The sequence below is a fragment of the Argiope bruennichi genome, chromosome 9 (assembly GCF_947563725.1).
Source record: "Argiope bruennichi chromosome 9, qqArgBrue1.1, whole genome shotgun sequence".
In the NCBI taxonomy this organism is placed as follows: Eukaryota; Metazoa; Arthropoda; class Arachnida; order Araneae; family Araneidae; genus Argiope; species Argiope bruennichi.
Genome location: NC_079159.1, coordinates 80998657 through 81020036, shown reverse-complemented (window position 1 = coordinate 81020036; position 21380 = coordinate 80998657). Strand labels below are relative to the sequence as shown.

Genomic DNA, 21380 nt, shown 5'->3' with positions numbered 1-21380 from the left:
TTTAGGAATAAGTATTGAAGATTTTTTTAAACCGTTCATTTTTGAAGATTGCTGCTCTTTCTAGTAATATAATTGATGTATAAAAATGTAAAGCTTCAAAACTGATTTATTTCTATAGTGTACTGAATGTTTTGTTCTATTAGAAACATTTTTATTAAAAAAATCCTCCTATATTATCAAATTATCAAAAATATTATTTATAGTATCAATTCTGAACCGTCCTTCCCCCCTATATTTTAAATAAAAACCTTTAGTTTCAGCAAGAATGATCTGGATTATTTGAAATTTGATCACCATTTTCCAAATAAATGTCCTAATTTCAGTTGAAAAGACTATATATATAATATGCATTATACAATGAACTGAATGGTGTAACGCCTCTGAAATATTGAAAGAAAAAGCTACATAAATTTAAAATTTTAGTAACCCTTAAACCTTGCGTACCAGCTTGATGTGGCTAGTAACTAGTAAAAATTATTACTAGTAAAATTTATTTTTAAATATAGTTTTTTTCAAAATAGAATTTGTTCAAGGATGCAGTCTGAGCATTTTGGTAGAATTTTTGCATTATTTGTAATAACTTCAAATTTTCGATCTGATTGCAATTATAAACTTCATGTGAAACTTTGTTTTAAAGATTCACGTCCTCAAGTGGTATCGGAACAAAAGTTTGAGTAATGAGTATTGAATTTCGATTTCGGTTTGAATTTTTTACAGTGCAAGAACAAGCTCCAAGAAATCCCCCTAGAAAATGAATAACTATATAGAATTACCGATATCATCATTTGACGTTTGTTTTAAATTACGTCATTTGTCCATACATATCCCTTGTGCAAATTTAAAAGAAGTTGTTTATATTCTTTAAGCAAATTAAACTGATATGCAGAAAATTTTTGTGTGATATGGCTGTAATAAATTTCATTATAGTCTGCCTGACTGTTTATCTTTTTTTTATTATTATTATTAAAAAGGACATTTATCTAAGATGATCCAAAGTCCATACATGCACTGACAACCAAACTAAATTTAATCGTTTATTCCAATAAAGGATGTCACATAGGTTTTATTCTTCTGTTAATTAAAATGGATGGTTAATTAAAATTATATAAGATGACTCAAACTCCACGTTTGCCATGAGCAACAAATGCAAAGCGATTAACATGCAGTCATCTTTCAGTCACTTTCTTACTTGAAATTGAGCTAATTTTTAAAAAATATATATATTGTAAGAGAAAGGAGATAGAAAACTATGTACGGAATATACCAAGACAGAATTTCAAAAAGGTCTGTCAGATCACCAATGTTTCAGCAAGTTATTTCTTTACTTGTAGTTTCAAATATAGACAGGTGCTATAAATACCTGGCAAAAAAAATGAGATAATAGAAAAACATACCGAAGCGTATACGGAATATATTTATGCAAACAGGCCAATAGGGGGGATATAGAAGAGATTACTATCTTTTAGGAACCAACTCTTCTTTTACATGGATCCTTATCTTCAAACTATAAGTGGATGATATCTGCAATTAAATTCCAATAAACTACGCTACAAAAAATCCATTAATATTCTCTTGGCATTTCTAATCTTCTACTTCTTAAAATAAGATAAAACAGCTAAAAGAACAATTCCACGAATAATTTCTCAAGAAGCAGATTTCAATTTTAAATGTACTTTATCGATAACAATCATCTTGTAAAGAAACAAAAATGAATACGAATCATTTTCAATACATATGTCCAGCAAAATAAAAATTCCTCTTATTTATTGTTTGCTAATCGCCTTTGGGACCAGCTGGTTTGCAAGAAGTAATATTCTCTAAAAATTTCAATTATTTAGCTTTATCAATAGCTTTTTGAACAATATATTTTTGAGGTTTCATATTTATATAGTCATATAATTCATTTTATTGTAGAAGTTATTTGTTCCTTGTACTATACATCGCTCTAATTTGCTTGCATCTGACGTAAGATTTAAATCTGGATTTGAAATGGAAGAGATCAATAAATACGAAAAACCAAGAACCTCAAATATAAAAAAAAAAACAAGCGTATATTTATATAAAGCGTAGCGTTTATAAAAAAAAAACCAAGCGTATTTTATAAAAATGACTACAGAAAAATAGAATCCATTAGCATTGTAATCTTACGTGTAATATAGAATATTTTTTTTTATTGTAAAAAAGCCTAAAGGCTTATGAAGCCTTGAATGTCACAATCATAGGACAATCAAAAAGTTCATTATTTTATATATTCAGTCTTCTATAATATTTTGGAAATTAACAGGGAGATGGGCCAACATTTCCCCAAATGCTTAGATTTTAATTAAAATTCTTTAAAAAATCATTCCGAGGTACCTCATACAGATCTCCAGGTTATATATGTGCCAAATTTTGTAGCTGTACTGTACGTTCAATCGGTCTGGCCTGTAGAGCGCCAACACACACACACTCGTCTTTATTATTAATATTTATATAGATTAATTTTCTTTATATTTAATATTTTTCATAAATGATTTTAGTTCTACCCGTTAGCATGTTGGTTCTTCTTTTTCTTTTTAAATTTCATATTTGGGGTTCGTACATATTACATGTCACTTCTTTAAAGAAACGATAAATTCATCTTCATTCATCCAAATTTTAAATGAACCACGTTGCTCTAAAAACTAATGTGTAGTTTCATCAATGCAATTTCTAAACATGTTATCATATATTTGACAACTTTTTAAAGTTCATTTCTTCTCTCTGAACAACTATCTATCTCGACTATTTCTTCAATCTAAAAGCTTTAAAGAAAGAAGCTCACGAGCTATCTTGCCGTAAGCGCTATCAAACCTTTCCTTTAAACTGAAAGAACAGAGTTCATTTCGAGCCTCCGCAATAATTTAGCCGAAACATCTGCGCTGAAAAGAATTCCACTGATGTCTTAATGCAACAACGACATGTTTTTCACCAAAAGCCTTCGCGTGCGCAAAATAAATGTTCACAAACAAGAAGCGTACAATAAAAGGGTAGGAAAATAACTCGCGTCACGAAAGGGAAATGGGGAAAGAAAAGATTTATGAAACGCTGTTCAACAACCGATTTTGGAAATTCAGAAATTCAGGGAAATGGCGCACTACTTGATGCGCGTTTTTCAAACATTTCTTTTTACCATTTTAAAGCATCTATTCGAAGAAAAATGTTTCTAGAAACTATTTTTGAGTTGCTAGCTTAAAGAAATGTTTTCCTATTTCAGTTTAAAATCAAACATTAGATTTCATTTATAAAATATGTTAACAATAATATAATTATATTTCACTAGTCGCCTTTAGCGACCAGCCTGTTTGCCTAAATTATTGATTTTTCAGATTGTTAAATGATTAATATGGATTTAATTTTAAAAATTACATCTTGTGATTGAAACGAGTAAACCCCAAATTAATTGAATCAACGTTCTACGAATTACCATGAATCCAAATAAAAAAGAGTTTAATATTTTTACTTCCGAAATAAAAGCGGAAATATAAATCCTATTTTGAACTAATGCCCAAAGAAAGTAATTTTTAATTTTAACATTGAAAAAAAGTACGAGGTTGAATGTTTTAATGAATGAGTTTAAATTGATTCGGGACTTTAGAAACGCTGTTACAGATTATATATTGTATATGAAGGAAATAGGAAAAGAAAGTGATTTTTAAATGATATAAATAAAAATAATGACGAAAAAAAGCTTAATTACAGAATTTTTATTTCATTTTCAGCAGTAAATATCTATCAAAATATGTTTACGTTCATATCTAGTTATCGTAAATGTAAAATAAAAATGGTTTCAGAAGGTGAAAAAGCATAAGTTTTAGATTTAATATTTGAAAAGCTTTCGTTTGAAAATGAGTTTCAAAATAAGAGCAAAGAAGCATCAAATATGCATCGATATTATTCTGCAACTAGTTTGAATCCTACATTTCTGACAGACTGCTTCTACTCTGCTAACCAAAACCCATTAATATGTCCATCTAGATGAATTTTACATGCTAGAGACTTATTAATTGCCCTTTTAAGCTTTCGGCGAATGTACGTATATGCATATAGAATGGATGTTTAATACCCACATCATATGGAAATGCTTTTGAGAAATAGATGAGCTGCCGGGATTTTACGATTTCAAATCAGCAACTGCCGAGTGTTCATTCAGATGCTTTCATCCTCATTACTTTGTGCCAGAAATGTCCCGTCGTATGGGTAGCACTTCAGTTAAAATTGCAATGTCTGATATGTGTTTAACAAGGATAACAGTTCACAGAGCTTGTTTCAAATGTTTAAATATAAAATGAAATATCGTCTCTATGCAAGCTTAGCAGTCTAACCTTCAGTGAAAAGGTGTCTGCCTCATAGACAACTAACTTATACAGAAATGGAAATAGTGAGTGATTTTATACAATTTTAAATAGAGCTTAGAAGGAATGGAGAATTGATGAATACACATATATGCATGAAGTTTTAATTAGAAATTAGTTGAATCGTTGTGACTTGCCATTTTGAATAATTTTTAGGATGCTTTTAATAGCAAGCTTTCTGGAATAAAGTGCGATTTTATTATTTTGTTGTTGAATGTTATCTTTCAATTTAAAAAGGCTATGATAATTTAGTATTGTAAGTTTTATAAAACGATGTAATTTATACCTTGGATTTTATATATAATACATCTCTAGTGGTAATTTCTAAACCTTTGAATTCTAATATCTATACACTTTTTTTTTAATTCCATTACAATTATTGTTATTACAAATCATATTTCGAGTGTCAGAAATTAGTAATATTAAATTTGAAGTAATAATTGCCTGTCTAAAAAATTTCCCTTATCAAGTGAAAAGAGAAGAGATTAACATTTTAAATTCCTAAGTTATATACACCATTTAATATCTAGGAAAGGAAGATCCATATGTGAAGGCAGAATAATCTTTATTATTTTTAATAATATATAATATGTGTGTGTATGAATTAAAAAAATAAATGTATATGAAAGATTAGCCACATTTTTCTATAAATGATTTGACATTAATCAAAATTAATCATCAGTTAAAGAAAAAAACTTATTAATTTGAAAATCTGGAACCTCACTTTCACTACTGTAATTTAGTACAGAATTAAGTTATTAGATCAAGAAGTTTTTCATTCAATTTCGAGGTAAGAAGTTATATGCCATAGATCTTATAAGCATCATTCAATAACTTCTAAAGCAAAATGCGCTTTTCCAACAAATTATCCCTTTATTGCTGGATTTTTTCCCCTTTTCCTTATAATAAAATGCCAACATGCAATTTTCTTCTGAAATTTCTCTAGGAGGCATCCTGTCCGAAAATTCAAAGCAAAACTGAATACCCTTTCGATCAACGATGTTTCCGAGATGTTCCAAAATGTACAAAAATGCCCCTAGTATTCTTTATCTTGATAACCTGGCTCTTAAACTTTTATGTTTAAGCGAGCTTAATCAAGAGTAAAACCACAACCATTATTTTTTTATCATGAGCCATTATAATGTCGTTTTTTATATCAGAATGTTTGTGTGCCATTATAATGTTTATTATAATTTCAGTATCACAAGAGCGTACTAGCCGCAAAGAAAATTATAAAACGTTTTAAAGCTATTTGTGTATCGAAGTGTCTTGCAAGAGAAAGCTCTTGTGGGGAAATTCCTTTTTATTTCTAATTCGTTGAATTCGACACGAGTTTCAGAACTAGCTTTTACAGTATAAAATTAGAGAATTATTTTCTAAGCTGCTATTATTTTGCCTTAATAACTAACTCTATTTTTATTTGATTTAGTTGATAGTGTTATCCATAACAATGTTATAAAAAGTACAACAAAATTGTTGCTTCTTCTATAAGATTGAAATGTAGATAATTGGGTTTTGCAGGAGATGCATCTTATAAATAAGAAGCTGAATATAGATATATTTATCAACGTTATAATAATTTCTTTGCTATGATAAATAAATTATTTGCTGTCTTAAATATGCGAAGTAACAAAACGCATGTTCATCTAATATATATTTACGTAATCTGCTAATAGCAGTTTTAATTTCATAATGGAATTCATGCAAATATTTGAGAAATGTATTGCAAAATTTACCCATTTTACATATTATATTTGACATATATTCTTTTATTTTCAGGTTTGCTTTGTGACTCATTATCCTTTGGTGGTGGCCTACAAGAAACCACCGTTTTGCGATCAAGTAAGTATTGGCCCTATTTATTTAATGAATTGCTTTTTAAATCGAATAAGCGATGTAATAAACAATTTAACCAGAGAAATTATAATCCCGAAAAACTTTTATTAACCACTTTTAACTCTATCAATACTGAAACGTCCTAAACGTCCATTTTTCATAAAACTTCTTGGTAAGTGGGTACCCTAGTTACATGGATGGTTTTTACTGTTCAATTTTTTCCTCCATTCTGGTAAGTGTAATTGAGCGAATACCCGAAGCACGTGCTTTGCTCGGTAGACACATTCGCTCAAATGAGTTTAGGTGGCAGGGGAGTTTCCTGAGACTTCTCAAAAGATGTCGAAGCATACATTTGCTTAGTAGTCGTCGGATTACCTGGGACTTCATTTGCGTATAAACCACTTAACCTTCACTCTACTCACCAGGTTCGTGCATGTTTTATACTAATCGGTGGATTTGCGGTTTGTTTAGTGTGGGGGGAGGGGTTGTAGAAGAGATTATTTTCCTATTTTTGATAGAGAATCTGGAATGTTCCAATATTCTGAGGCACTTGAACTCAAATGATCTGTTATGAACGAGAGGATTGAAGATACACGAAATTTCTTCTCAAATTTAATTCAGTTATTCTGAATCAATAAGAAATATTTCGTCCAAAATAATATATTCTAGGTATATAAACTGAAATATCATGCATCAATTATTAGATTCAGCTCTTATCACATGAATTCAGTCAGTTGCTGTAATCAGTAATAATATTTCGTAGATCAATATTTCGATAATGTTATTTCTTTTTCGAATTATTTAAATTAAGAAAGTATTTAGTGCAATGAAATAGGCATTGTGCGGCTCCATGCACACAACACCACTCACATTTTATAAACTGGCAAATTTAGTTTCCCATTTCAACACGCTTTTGACATAACTTTATGTTAATAACTTATTTTAGGTTAATTTTTCATTTTAATAATTTATTGAAAATGCATGTTTTTACTGATTGAGACATCTACGTTTGTTCACAGTATTCTTTAAACAGTAACCTGGTATTTATATATGTTATAATATCTAAGTTAATTGAATAAAACATATGGGAGCTTGACTATTTATAAAAGAAAAAATATATAATTTTTGGTTAATGTTTTATTGATTTTAGAAATTGTATTTTTTTTTTTTTTTTTTTGACAATCATTGAATTTATTTTTGAGAGTAATGATTTTTTTAATAAACCTGCATGTGCCTAATTTAAAGGATATAGAGGCTGCTTAGTTGGAAATTCACCACTGAATTAAGATAAGCTTTCTCTTACATGTATCACAAATTCTTATGAACTAGATTCAGTTACTTTTGTCTTTAAATCTACACTCAATTTTGAAAGTATTTTTCCTCTTTGCTGTAAGAAAAAAAATAAGATGGCTTGCGACGATTATAATTTAATTTCTAACAGCAGTATATATTAAAGATCAGAAGTTACAAGGCATTACGCTTTTTTTTTTCTTTTAGATAAGAAATTGATAAGAATTGAATTGATTTTTTTTCTTTTAGATAAGAATTTACCTCATCTTTCTTTCAGATAAGATGAGGTAAAGAACACTATCTTGTAAGAATACTTTAAATTCAAAACTTCTTTGGTTTCAGTAGTTAACAATGTTGAGTTCCAAATGAATTGTACCCTAAGCCAAAGGACACAGGTGATTCTCCTGTTTCACCCCAGGAAAAATCACAACCAATGAATGCGACTCTGGAGTTAGTTAAATTTGATAAGGTTTGACATCCTCCAGCATGTTTGGAATTTTAGAGATAATTTGTGAAGCCAATTATCATGCTGTTCTATAATATAAATAATAATATCCCTTATAAGAATTAATTTAAAATTGATCTTTATCGAACTATATAAATAATACGTCATTTACTATTCTTGTGTATTATTAAAAATATAAAATGTACTTTAACAGTTACATAATAAATATCATGTAAATAATAATATAAAAATATAAATCAATTCAATAATATTTTAATTTAAAATATAGCAAAATAAACGGAAAGATAACACATATTTTAAAATGCATGTCTAATCAAAGAATATTTCAATCCAAATGTTCAGTATTTTTTAATTCCTATGTATTCTTTTAATGTATATTTTAAAGGTATTTAAAAAACATACAAATATATTTGAAAAATATGAAGGGTGGGGAGAATATTGTTAAATTATTTCTGTGACAAACGTTTATAGACAAGTTAAAAATGGAATTAATCATGAACTTAAATGTGTTATAATCATTTAAAAAAGAATAAACTAACAAATGAATTTTATTCTTTAAGCAGTCGGTTCATATGCAATCGTATTTGTAATGCTCTAAAATGCAGAATTATAATAGGAGTGTTGTATTATAGGACAAATACACAAAAACAGTAAAAACATTCTTTATTAAAGAAAAAGATGTAAATATTTTTAAATGGATTAACTAGAGCTGCAAATTAAATATTGAAAAACACTTACGGGCATTTTAAATAATTTAATTCTATTTTAGAGAATAACATCTCATAAAATACCAATGAAGTATGCCGGAAAGAATCGTACAAAACATATTTGCCTTTAAAATGCAAGTTTCTGAAGCAACTCATTTCAGTTTACTAAGTAATAAAATAAATTTCTTCATTAAGGTTTTCAGCTGATCACATATTAAATTATAAGGCCTTGCGACTGCCATATTGTATTATCCATAGCTTCCGAACGATGAAATTACCTGTAGTTAACTCGGCGCCTGTTGCTTGAATATTTAAAGTAAATATGAATTTAATGTTCCCTTCGACGAATGTATATGTCTAAACAGAAACCCTTCAAGGAATGTATGTTTCCAACATCTGTACTTACTCTTCATTAAAGCTTGAATGTTTTGAATTGTTGATAGAAAGGATTACCTCTACATTACAAGATTCACTTGGAATTAAAGCTCTTACAGGGCAGCCTATATATAAGGAATACACTTCAGGATTTGAATGGTGCTTTTGTCCTAGAATGCCCTGCTTTCATCAATTCAGTTATGCAAGATACATAAATTTCATCTATAAAATATATAGTTTGAAAGTCTTGGCAAACAATCTTTTATATAATTATTAAAATGGACAGAAATCGTGACTACATTTGGAAATTTATACGAACATACATTTTTAACTGTAATTTGTCTGAATTCTAGATTAAGATGTCTCAAAACTTGACATATTGCATTGTTATTGGTAGTACAAATGTTATAAAAAAGATTTAATTTAGTATGGTACCTCTCTTTAACGTTTTATTTTAATCCTTATTAATAATTACTATAAATTAAAACATTTATTATCCAATTTAAAATTCAATATAATTGAATTAATCAAGTTGCAAAATAAACTAATTTGTAAATTTTATCTCCAGTAAAATTAATCATTAGTAATATATTTTAATAACTCCTGTTATATATTATTAATTTCTATATAAACAAAATAATTTAATGTCAATTTGCATGTTGTAATTTGTCGTGATGTACAAATTTAGCTTAAAAACATGATTAAATAAAATAAATATACCTTTGAATACAAACACTACATTTAGAATGTATTGATTTTTAATTAGGCTTAAATGCTTTGATGAAAGTACTAGTTTGTTTTTTATTTATGATGTGAAACATTTTTAAAATTTGAAAACATTTAGCATAATCAATCAGCTAAAAATTAAAAAAAAAAAAAAAAAAAAAAAAAAACTTGAGCTAACTATATTAAAATAAGACGAATAAATGTATATATTTATCTTTGGTAATAATCACGGTGTGTGTGTATTTTGTGAGCCAGATCGTTTGTGATATAGAATTAGCAGATTTGGTACATGTGTAATTAGAAGAGTAGGAATAAGTTATAATAAGTAGTTTCGTAAAGAGTCTCAGAAATAAAAAATTAAAGGAGACAATGGAGTATTTCAAATGGGGAAAAAACGAAAAACATGGTTGCATAGAATATTGCATGTACATGTACATGTCCACGTACACGTACACGTTGCATATATTATCATGATTTTATATTATATTTTTTAAAAAGTCCTTTTTATATATCAGTGTAAATACCGTTCAATTTTGCAAATGATATTAATATTTTAGAGAATTTTGAAAAAATAAAATTCCTACTTGGAGTTTAAACCGATAATATTGCGTATTTTTTGTTTTTTCATTATTGAAAATTAACTTAAAACTCATTATTAAAACTTCTTGTTAATTACTTTAGTTCAGACACACACGTAGCATAAAAAGATCTCACGAGGATATTCTCGTGATAAATATAATAAAATCGCAAAAAAAAAAAAAAAAAAAAAAAAAAAAAAAAAAAAAAATCCACAAAATTTTAGATTACCAGACACCGAGATCTTTAATGTCATTATGATGTTATTTGACTGTATTTCATTCAAAAATTTCATATAACTTTTAACCAAACGAACTTAAAGCTGTTAAAATAGCACTGGTTTAATATTTACCGAATTTTAATTCTTAAATTATATTATTGAGAACATTTTGCACATCAGGTAGTGGCCACTAAATATAATTGAAATTAATCATATCCAATATTCTAAGCTAGCTAGTTGGTCGTCAAAAGCGGCTGGTATTTTATAAACTTCGATCAAAAGCAAAATTACTTGTGTGTGGTATTAAGACTTTTAAGTACGTGTTAGGTCTGTGATATTTTTAAATAACACCTGTGTAATCTAACACAGAAAAATATATAAGGAACAGAAGAGAATAATGTATAATGCAGGAACAGAATAATGTATAATGCAGGAACAGAATAATGTATAATAAACAGAAAGGTTTTCTAGAATATAGTTGTATGTCTATTGGAATCAGGTTTTCGAATTTCAGTATAAATCTTAAATATATTTTAAAGTAAATAAATTTTTAAATGTATTGTGACTATTACATCTGTTGGAAGCATTGCCCTTCTCTGAATAACACTAATATTCAAAAGAATTATGATAATGTTAATCTAGACATTAAATTTAATATTAACCATTTTCATAAAAAAACAGAACAATATAAAACATTTTAATCAAAAACCAGACCAAAGGGTGTGAACATGGGACTACCCCGAATAATCCGGGACTCCCTTAATGAAGTGAATAATAATTTTAGCAAATGATTTTTTAATGGTGCAAAACCTACCTAATTTATCATTAATACATAATCTTATACATTTTCAATTTTGGTATTAAAAACTTAGTTAAATTAAGCAATAAAAAATTAGAATGTCGGCAGTAAGTCTAAAATAACATGGTACTAACCAAGAAAGCTGAGTACCATGTTATTTTGGAAAATTTTAAGTATAGAAATTAACGATAATTGATTCTTTCTTCAGATTTAAGCAACGCTTAATACTACGACCACCCATAAGTCACTCTTAAACAAGGCAACTTTAATTTTCGGTCAAGCACAGTGAAATGTACTTGGTACTTACAAGCCCTTAATCTAAAGTGCGTAGTTTTGCAGTGCTGTGTAAGTGCCCCCATAAAGATTACGAACAACGCTTGCTTCTACAGCGAACCTTAATACCAAAGTAAAAGACAAGTCCAATTTATGTCGAAGGAGCAGTAGACCATAATGCTTCTCGGGTAATCATTTTCGTGTTGATACACAGGCCCGAATGAGTCCGACTTTTAACGACCTACTCCGAATAACGAGTTCCTGTAACAATTCTCGCCAAATTCCTTTCCGGCAATGATCGAAGCTAGATTTCGAGTCAAGAATTAATAGCTTGCTTTACCCAGTACTAAATTGCTTCCTATTACTGCTTATGGAGTAAAGAAAAGTCAATTTTTATAACCATTCCTCTTCTGCAAGAACATTTTCTTGGCTTGTTGTTAATATGGTGGACACACTAAATCTTTTTTTTTTTCCCAAGAAGTAATATGAAATGGAACTACTCAGTACATCATTATTTTTATAAAGTATTTTTTTTTGTTGCTAAATTAGCTATTTTCTATGGAGGAATAGATTAGTTACCAGTCGTGTTTTTAAGTATTCGACATTGATTATTGTTTAATTATTTAGAAAAAATTTGGTATGAAGACATGTTAACATTAAAATAGTTAAAAGTAAAATAGTACTTTCTTCAAATACATTTTAGATAAAATGGCCGATCTAATACTTTAATCATATACATCAACATTCAAAATTTTAATATTGTTAATGATAAAATGTGTAATTCCAATTTCGTTATACTCCAAATTTGCAATTATTTTTATATTAAACTAGCCATCTTCAGTAAAAAGGATTTCACCAATCCTATCACAGTAATAATCAAGACAACTTACTATGACAAATTGGATTCTTACCATTGATCCTATATTACACTTGAACAATAAAGCATCTAATTACTTAGAAATATCAGCAAATTTTCGAATAAAATTGGCGAAATTGGTTGAGTTATTAAGGCTGTATTCTCATCCAAAATTTTAAGTTTATAGTATTTTTTAAAACTTTAGAATTTTCTAGAGGCCAGGCAATCAATTGCAACGTATTTTGAGATTAAACGTTTTGATATAAAATTTTTTTGAAATCAGTATAGCGGTTGTGGCTAGAGAACTGTCTCGGCCTTCCCCAATAGGTAATGTACAGTAAAGTTGTACTAAAAAATTCAAAATATTCTAAAAAATTCTAAATTAAATACAGAAGTGTTTGAGAAGCATCCTGTGATGACACATCTATAAGGAAGGAGCAGGCAAATAAAAGAATAAATGGCGACATTGAACAGATGCTAACGCTGGATATCCGCATTATCTATTTGCCCATTACGTTCTTTAGAAATTACGTTGATGCACCCTTTATAAACTTTCTATTTTATTATTATGTGCATTAAGAATTTATTTCAGTGTGCTTCTAAACGTTGCAATATGAATATTCAATTTATTCACATTCAATAATTTTCAATAAAAAAATATAACGTCTCGTAGTAATTTTTTAGTAAAATTCTGCTATTGCATTCAATTGGATCACCAAAAATAACATTAAATTAAAAACTAATGTAATTTTAATGAAAATGAAGTTAACCATAGAAATGCGAAACGGACCTTCAAAGAAGCAGTTCCTTTTTTAACTAATATTATAACAAAAATGTATAATTATAGTTATGAAGATTACTTCTATTTTCTTAAGACATTAGTGTAATTTTCTGGCAACTCACAGATAAATATCAGTTTTACAAATAAACAATGAAATTAATTGATTATAAAAATTTTTAACAAATATGTTGAGGGCATCTTTGCACCAGTGCAGCTTTACTGTTCATAACTATAAACATAATATTTTCTAAAATATTTCTCCATTCTGTAGGAGTTTGGTGAATAAGGAAATTCCAACGAGGTTGTTGGGACAAATGGCAAATCTTCATCTTCCTACTTTACTATTGATAGTGGGAATATAAACACAAAATTTTTATTATAAATGTTTTAATGCTATATACATGAAAAGCTTAAAAATTGCCTCATTGAAATTTTAGATTTTATTTTCAATAATATTTAAATTGTATCCAAGATATTTGTTGGTTTTATATTATGTATTGATATCATCCAGCAAAAAGAATATTGTCTTAAATATGAAAAATTTTGATTAACATTATAAATTAAAACAATGCTGCTAGTTCTATGATCTTAAATAAATAAAAAATTCCTATTGACAGCATTCGTAAATGGATAGTCGATTCAGTGCCATTATTGATAGGTCTTAAACGGTAATTGCAGTATTGCGTATCTCAGGTGACTTTAGACATATCATTTGACAGTAGTTATCACTGTCGCCAGATCACCAAACCCGAGGAGAATAAGAGAAGTATATTATTACCATTACTTATTCCATTCATTTAAGATATAGAGAGAGAATATTGTAATCGTCAAAAAATTCAACATCGATGAATCTTCATATTTCAGAACTCCTCGACTCCGAAAAAAATGTATTGTCGACTTTATATCTATCTGTCCGTTCATCTGCTTGCCAGTGAATCATGTGACTCAAAACGTGTTTTCGTCTAACGGATGAAATTTGGTATACGTATTGAAGACATTTGTAAATTTCAATCAAATTTTAAACGAACCCATCCACAGGAAGTATATTTATCTGTCTGTTAGTGTAAAAGTGTTAAAGTAGGTAAATACAAAATGAAATTATTTGGTTAGATAAAATTTGGTAAATAGGTTTAACATCTAAGATACGGATATCACATATTTAACCGAATCCAATAAATGGCTAACCGACTTCTGCCTATATTTTTGCATGCATGTAAACGCAACACATAAACGCAATGATTTCAATCAATAAAATTGGAATCTTCAGTATGATCTTGTGACTACAACTGTAGTCTTGTCTCAAATTTTGGCGGTAATTGGCATAAAGAATACGTCAGAATAAATTCTTTTATTAGATTGGGTAAAAACGCTAGTTCCAAGCAAAAAACCTATAACTCGTAAATAACCTTCTCTAATCCATGCATGGCATTAGCGGTCTTTCCTGAGTTCCACAATTTTATGTGGAGGAAGGGTAAAAAATCATTTATAGGGGACTATACGAGGAAATTTCAGGGACAGTACTATAGCTAATTGACTTTTATCACGATATATTTGCCTAATTTTCAGTTTGTGATTCATTAAACTAGTCTTCTATTTTTAACTACATTTTTGTTACAGACAAAAATTCTAATAAAGATTGTAACCTGTATAGGTAATATACCATAATAAACATGATTGTAAATTTTATATACACATAAAAATAAAGTACCGATATCTTATTATAGAATCTATATTTATTTAAATTCAATTTTTTTTCTTTATACAAATAAAGGCATTAAATTGCAAAAAAAAAAGTAGTAATGGAAATTTGTTTCCCTTTTTAGGATTACTATATTTATTTATTTATTAGTTTAATATATATATTTTTTTATTTCTTAAAAAGAAATTATCCCTAGTTGGTTTAGTTATATACTTGCATACCGAAAAAGTGTTAAATCTGTTTTAAATTGGAAACCGCTTCCACTATCTAAGACTGGAACTTATTTGTCGCCAAAGAGCTAATTTCCTTAAAAGGATTTACTTCGAACAGAAGCATTCCGAATCATGAAAGAAACATGAGGTAGAAATTCATGAATGGTAAATTTTTCCAAACGATTTTAAAGGCGTGAAATCGAGCATCTGCTTTAATACAGAAAAAAAAATAATCTCGTTTTCGAAGTCGGTGTTTCTCATTTAGTTTTCGTTTTCTCATTTATTTTGCATACAAACTAAATGTATTTTAGATTAGCTTGAATAAATAACCGTTTCTTCGAAAATTACCGAAGCAGTGGATTGATATGCATGAAATTGCAACTATGTTAAAATGAACATCGTTTTGGATTTGTTAAATGTTATGTTTCGGAGAATGGCAACCATAATGTCGTAAAGGAGAAGGAATTGCGGGGAAAGAATTTAATTAGATGAAAGTAGATATTATTTCGGGTATCGTATTGTATATCTAGAGAATTAGAGCAGCAAAATAATGATTGTAAACCTTTTCAGATTTCAAAAGGTATTTTGAGTTTCATTATGTGCGGGGAAGGATGTTAATTTATCTAATTAATGAAAACAGAATTAATTATGGAATAATAAATAAAAGTAAAATGAAATTATTTGGAATTTGATATAAATTTTTCATGTAATGTTAAAATAAAATTATTAAAAGAATATTAGTTTGCTAATAATTAGTTATCAAAGGAGCTTTTCGATGTATCTTTTATTTAATTGACAGGACTCATAGAAGATATTTAATAAAAATTATTAAGCTTCTGATTGCATGTGTTCTCGGCAACTCTTTTAAAAGATCCCTAAAAATCTTCTTTATAAAGATCTTTAAAACTATTTTTAGAACTATAAAAGCTCTTTTTAAAAGATCTTTAAAACTATATTTTTTATAGGATCTTTAAAACTATATTTTTAAAAACTTTTTAAGAAAGATCTTTTTAAAAGATCTCATTATCACTTTTATGATTTCCAAATGAATTGTTTATTTTCTAAAAAGTTAATGATTGAATCCATTCCATGACATAAAGAAAATGAATGAGAAATATTATTCTGTAATCTCCTTTCAGACATATTGGCATTCTGACTTTCATCTTCGAATTTAAAATGACTTTGAAACAAACTTAATGAATCGAGTCCTAACACCAATATTCAATCATATGCGTTTGAAATCATTACTTAATCATTAATTGAAGATTTTCATACTTCCTTATTCTGCCTTTGAATCAAAACCGAATGCTTTGTATCGATGTGAAGTAATTAAACATCAGATACTCAAAGAATATCAATTACTTTGAAGATGAAAATTTCTAATCTCTAAGATAGTGTTCATTGTGAATTAAGTATGTTTACAAATGTAATATTGATTCTTAAGATCAGTGATATACTTAGTTCATAGTTTGCTTCAAGTGTTTTAAGAGGTTTATAATGATTGCTTCAAACATGAAAACATTAATATGATTTAAAAGAAAGTAATGAATCAAAATATTAATTTTGAAGGAAGAATGTTGCTTTTATAAATTTCAACGTTAATAACTATGTAAACGTGATTTCATTTATCATAGTTATTGACATTTTATCTCAGTTGATAAGATTTATTATTTTTAAAATTAATAAAATTTATATGTGTGTGTGATGAAATAAAATGAATATCTAATTTAAATTAGGCATTTGTAAATATTTCTTTCAGTATATTATACATTATTCTGTGATCTATTTATAATAAAATTTCAGAAATTCTGAAATGGAATATTTAAAAAAAAGAAAAATGTATTTTCAAGCATTTGAATTAATGCTAAATTTGTAAGTTAAATGATAAATAACATTTACCTTTATAACTTTAAAAATAAATAGAAAACAGAATTACATCTTAATTTATGTAAAATAACATAATTGTATCATTGACATTTGTTAATCATTGACATAATGATTTCATATTTAGCTTAATGTTTACTAAATTTGGAACAAATAAAAGGAAAATATTATTTTGTGATATTACTTTATTTTATAATGTATTGACAAACAAGGGTAGTTTAAAGAACTCTTTGTAATGCTATTTCACAAGAACATTCGAATTCAAAATTCATTGATTCCTACTTGCTTTAGTTATTTGCGAAATATACAAAAGATCCATTTGTTTAAAAAAATAGATGAAAAAAAGTAGCAGCTTTAAATAATATTAAATTGATTTTTAAGATAATTAGTTTCATTATTTTGATATTTTCTAAAATATTAACTTACCCTTAGACTTAACATGAGTGCAAATATTGAAAAACGTTCTCAACTTTTTTTTTTTTAATATTACATAAATTTTTTCCATTAGACAGAAATTATTATAAGAAATTATTTCTGTCTTCAGAAATATTGGATAGATTTAAGATGAGATGCTCCCATGTCTAATTATTTGATTAAATTATATTGAGTATATGCGGTAATCTCCTCGATAAAAACCATTAATATGAGCGTTATGATTTTTTTTATTATTGGAATACTGCTCTAGTAGCAGTTAATACTAAGACTTCTATGTGTCTTATTACATAAGCATTAAATAGAGACAGCATTCAGTACTTGAGATTAAAGAATCTTGTAGTTTATCTTCTCCTAAAATTGCTATTGTCTAAGACGTTTCTTAAAACTGCTAGTATCAATTTAGAAACTTTGTATTTTTTTCGACTATCATATATTTGTTGCCGAAATATGAAACTTTATATATATGCCAGAATCCTAATATATATATGCCCCAAAAGGGAGACTAAGAATGTCGATTAACCGAAATAGGATAATTATTACTAATTAGGTTTCCACTTAATTTATCCAATTTTATAAATTATTATTTACATAAAATTATTTTATTTAACTAATTAAATTAATATAAGAATTTAATAAATGTACAACATAAAAAAATATAGTAATTTTGCACGTAGAATAAATAAACGCAGGTAGGAACTGTAGGTGAAGCCGCTAGTCACCGATAAAATTAAAGCCCATTCGATTGATTTCAATATTGAGTTCACATACATGCAACAGCATTAAGGGTTTGATGATCATACATTGACAACTCCGACCCACCCTGAGGCACAAGAATACATGTGAATGCCCTTACCGCAACAACAGCATTGGTGGGAACTGAGGGCGAGCCCTAAGGTCTATCACCGATCACGGTACAACCCTTCCATCAAAAGCATTTCCCTTCATCAGTAGGGATAGTCGCCCCCACACCATTTCCGTACTCACGTAGGTGACGAGAACCAACCATCATGCAGGAAGCTTGGCATTCTCATATCTGAGAAGCCTCCTGGTAGGGATTTGATAAATGGTGTTTATGAAATTCTTGAAATTCATATAAAATCATTTTCAAAACAATATTTTCTTTACATTGATTCAAAAGAAATTTACTGAAACAATTCGAGTAGAATATTATATCTTCTTGCAACGAATTTCTACAGAAAATGCTGATTTTTTTTATTATTTATTTTTAATTCTAAAAGTGTTATATTTGCCATAATACAGAACAAAAACAATTGTCAACTTCATTAATGTCATTCCAAATGTCCTATAATAATGTCATTCCAAATGTCCTATAATAATGTCATTCCAAATGTCCTATAATAATGTCATTCCAAAAAGGCATTAATAAAGATATACAAAATACCATTCATAATGGATATAAAAGATTGATACAGCCAGACTTCATCGAATAATTACATTGCAATCTTATTTCCAAGAAGATTAAATTTCCTTCACAATTCCAGTGGAAATATAAAGAAAATTCTAATATTTTTCAACTAGTCCTAAAACAAGATTTAATTATCTCAAATATTTAAATAGTGACACCATATTTTTTCACAGCAATACCAATTGCTACACAATCATATCAACCCATATAATCTTCCATAGTGGCCAAAGATGTTTGACAAGACCAGACTGCATCTACGACCTTTATATTTCCCTGAATGGCGTCAACTATTTCAAGAAGATTCAGTTTTATTCCAGACGAGTACTAGACTACAGAATAAGAGACCCTTACGACAGATGGTTGTCCTAAAGATATTACTTCAAGATATCGATCGATTCCAAAAGGACGGTAAGAGTGCATTAGCTTCCCGGTGAAGAATGTGATATCCATATCAAAATGGTACAGAGGGATTTCTTCCTCAGTCTTGAAAAATGGCTTTTTAGGCCAACTTGTGCTGTGCTTTTGCCAACTGCCTTTGCTTGGCGTTATCTTGTACATAATCTTGAAAATCCTGTAACGAAGGATAGAGTGAGCTTCACAATATGTTCGTAAGCTTGAACACGGTATGCCGTGTTTGTTACTTATTATGTTCTTCGGTTTTATGTTGTCGTTGTCCTAGTTATTGGAGGATTACAGGAATGACAGCTTATGCGAAGTCTAGAGATGCTTGTACATTGTTTGAAGCTTAAGACATTTCAAATAAGTAATGCCTCTCCATGTAGTTTTTTGGAGTTTTTTTTAATTATTGCTTTTTATGATGAACATAAAGGATAAAAACTAAACGGAAGTAGATGTTACATTAAATATGGTCAATTTCGTAGTAAAAGATGACTGATAAATAAGAACTTAATTTGTTAAGCTTTTGCTTAACATGTTGGGAAAATATAAATAATAGTTACATAAAATGCAAAGTTAACTTTTATAATTTTTTTTGCATTAGAGTACAAGGAAATCAACTAAATTAATATGTTAAGAGGTCATTGGACTCTATTAGACGCTTTTGGGAATTATTCATTCAGCGTTATGAAAATTTTTAAGCATAAGCATTAAAATATAAATACGTCAAATTTCTTTAAAAAAATATTTTAAAACGAAATATATTATTTTTTTAAAAAAATTAAGAGATATATAATTTTTTAAAATTTCAAAATATTCCAGTCTTTTTAATTTTTTTATTACCCAATGTAAATTTATTTGGAACTAGATTACTATAATCTTGTAATTCCAATTAAATGCTAATTTTCTAAATATTTTTATGCACACTTTCTGAATTTTCATAGGAATTTTATGTTTCTCTGAACTAAAATTCACTTTTAACGAGCAAAAAAAACTCGAAACATAAAATGCATATCCCGTTTTTTTTAAACGTTTGACTGAAATCTTTATTATCATTTTCATTTAATTTCTTCAAAAAGTAAGATACCTGGGACATTTTGAAGATATTTAAATTTAATTATAACATTTTGAGAAAAGTAATTAAGATGTACTTGTTTTCCTCTTAACCCTTCAAATATATATTTCATTGAACAATACATTTTATAATGCTATTTTAATTGAATATAAACATATATTTTGATAAAGAACCGATAAAAATAAAATTGCACGTTTTCGTCCATTTTTGCTTATTTCAAAGTCCACTGCCCCCTTAAGAATACATTTCTAAAAAGTTAGCATAATGTAAGTAAACACTATATAAAAAGAATAATTTTATAATTTGTTTACTATTGGGATAAATTGGTTTCCATTAGAGGACAGAGATGAACGTAATTTATTAAGAAGACTTGTTTCAAATGATGACAAAATATATTGTTACGAATCTGTGATGCGGCTTCCCAGCATAGTTGGTTCCATAGGAGGTCCCAGAGCTTGGCGACCATTTGGCGACTTGGCGATGCTTTCCAATAAGCAAATGAGCAAAACAAAACCAAAAAATTCTTCTTTTTTATGTGACTGGATATTTAATTTGTGGCAGATTTGCGATAAGCGAGGATAGAACCTGAGACCTTGGGGTTCACTGCCGAGTAACAAGACCACAATACAAAAGCAGTTGCTAGCGTTTCGTAGCTGTCAACTGGCTTATAAGCTTTCACCACAAATTGTATGACGCTCACATTCTATGTAACGTAAAATATTGTTACGGACCTGTGATGCGGCTTCCCAGCATAGATGGTTCCATAGGATGTCCCAGGTCTTGGCGACCATTTGGCGACTTGGCGATGAATTTGGCGACTTTGGTGCCAAAATAGATTATACCCGAAACATCGAGAATTTTCCCGTACCGTCCAGTAGGAACCGAGATACGCCTCGAACGTTCCTGATTGGTTAAGAGGTTTCTAGCCCCGCCTCCTGAGACCTATAAAAGGAGCTGCAGCTGCCGGGGAGTAGT

General features: G+C 28.4%; 1 protein-coding gene across 1 annotated transcript in view; it reads left to right on the top strand.

Annotated features, from left to right (window-relative positions):
• The window catches only part of LOC129984425 (metalloprotease TIKI1-like), a 261041-nt gene that overhangs the window by 71222 nt on the left and 168439 nt on the right, over nucleotides 1–21380 (top strand). The window contains exon 2 of the mRNA XM_056094302.1: nucleotides 6153–6215. Coding sequence (XP_055950277.1) covers nucleotides 6153–6215 — 63 coding nt within the window. The remainder of the gene's footprint in view (nucleotides 1–6152; nucleotides 6216–21380) is intronic.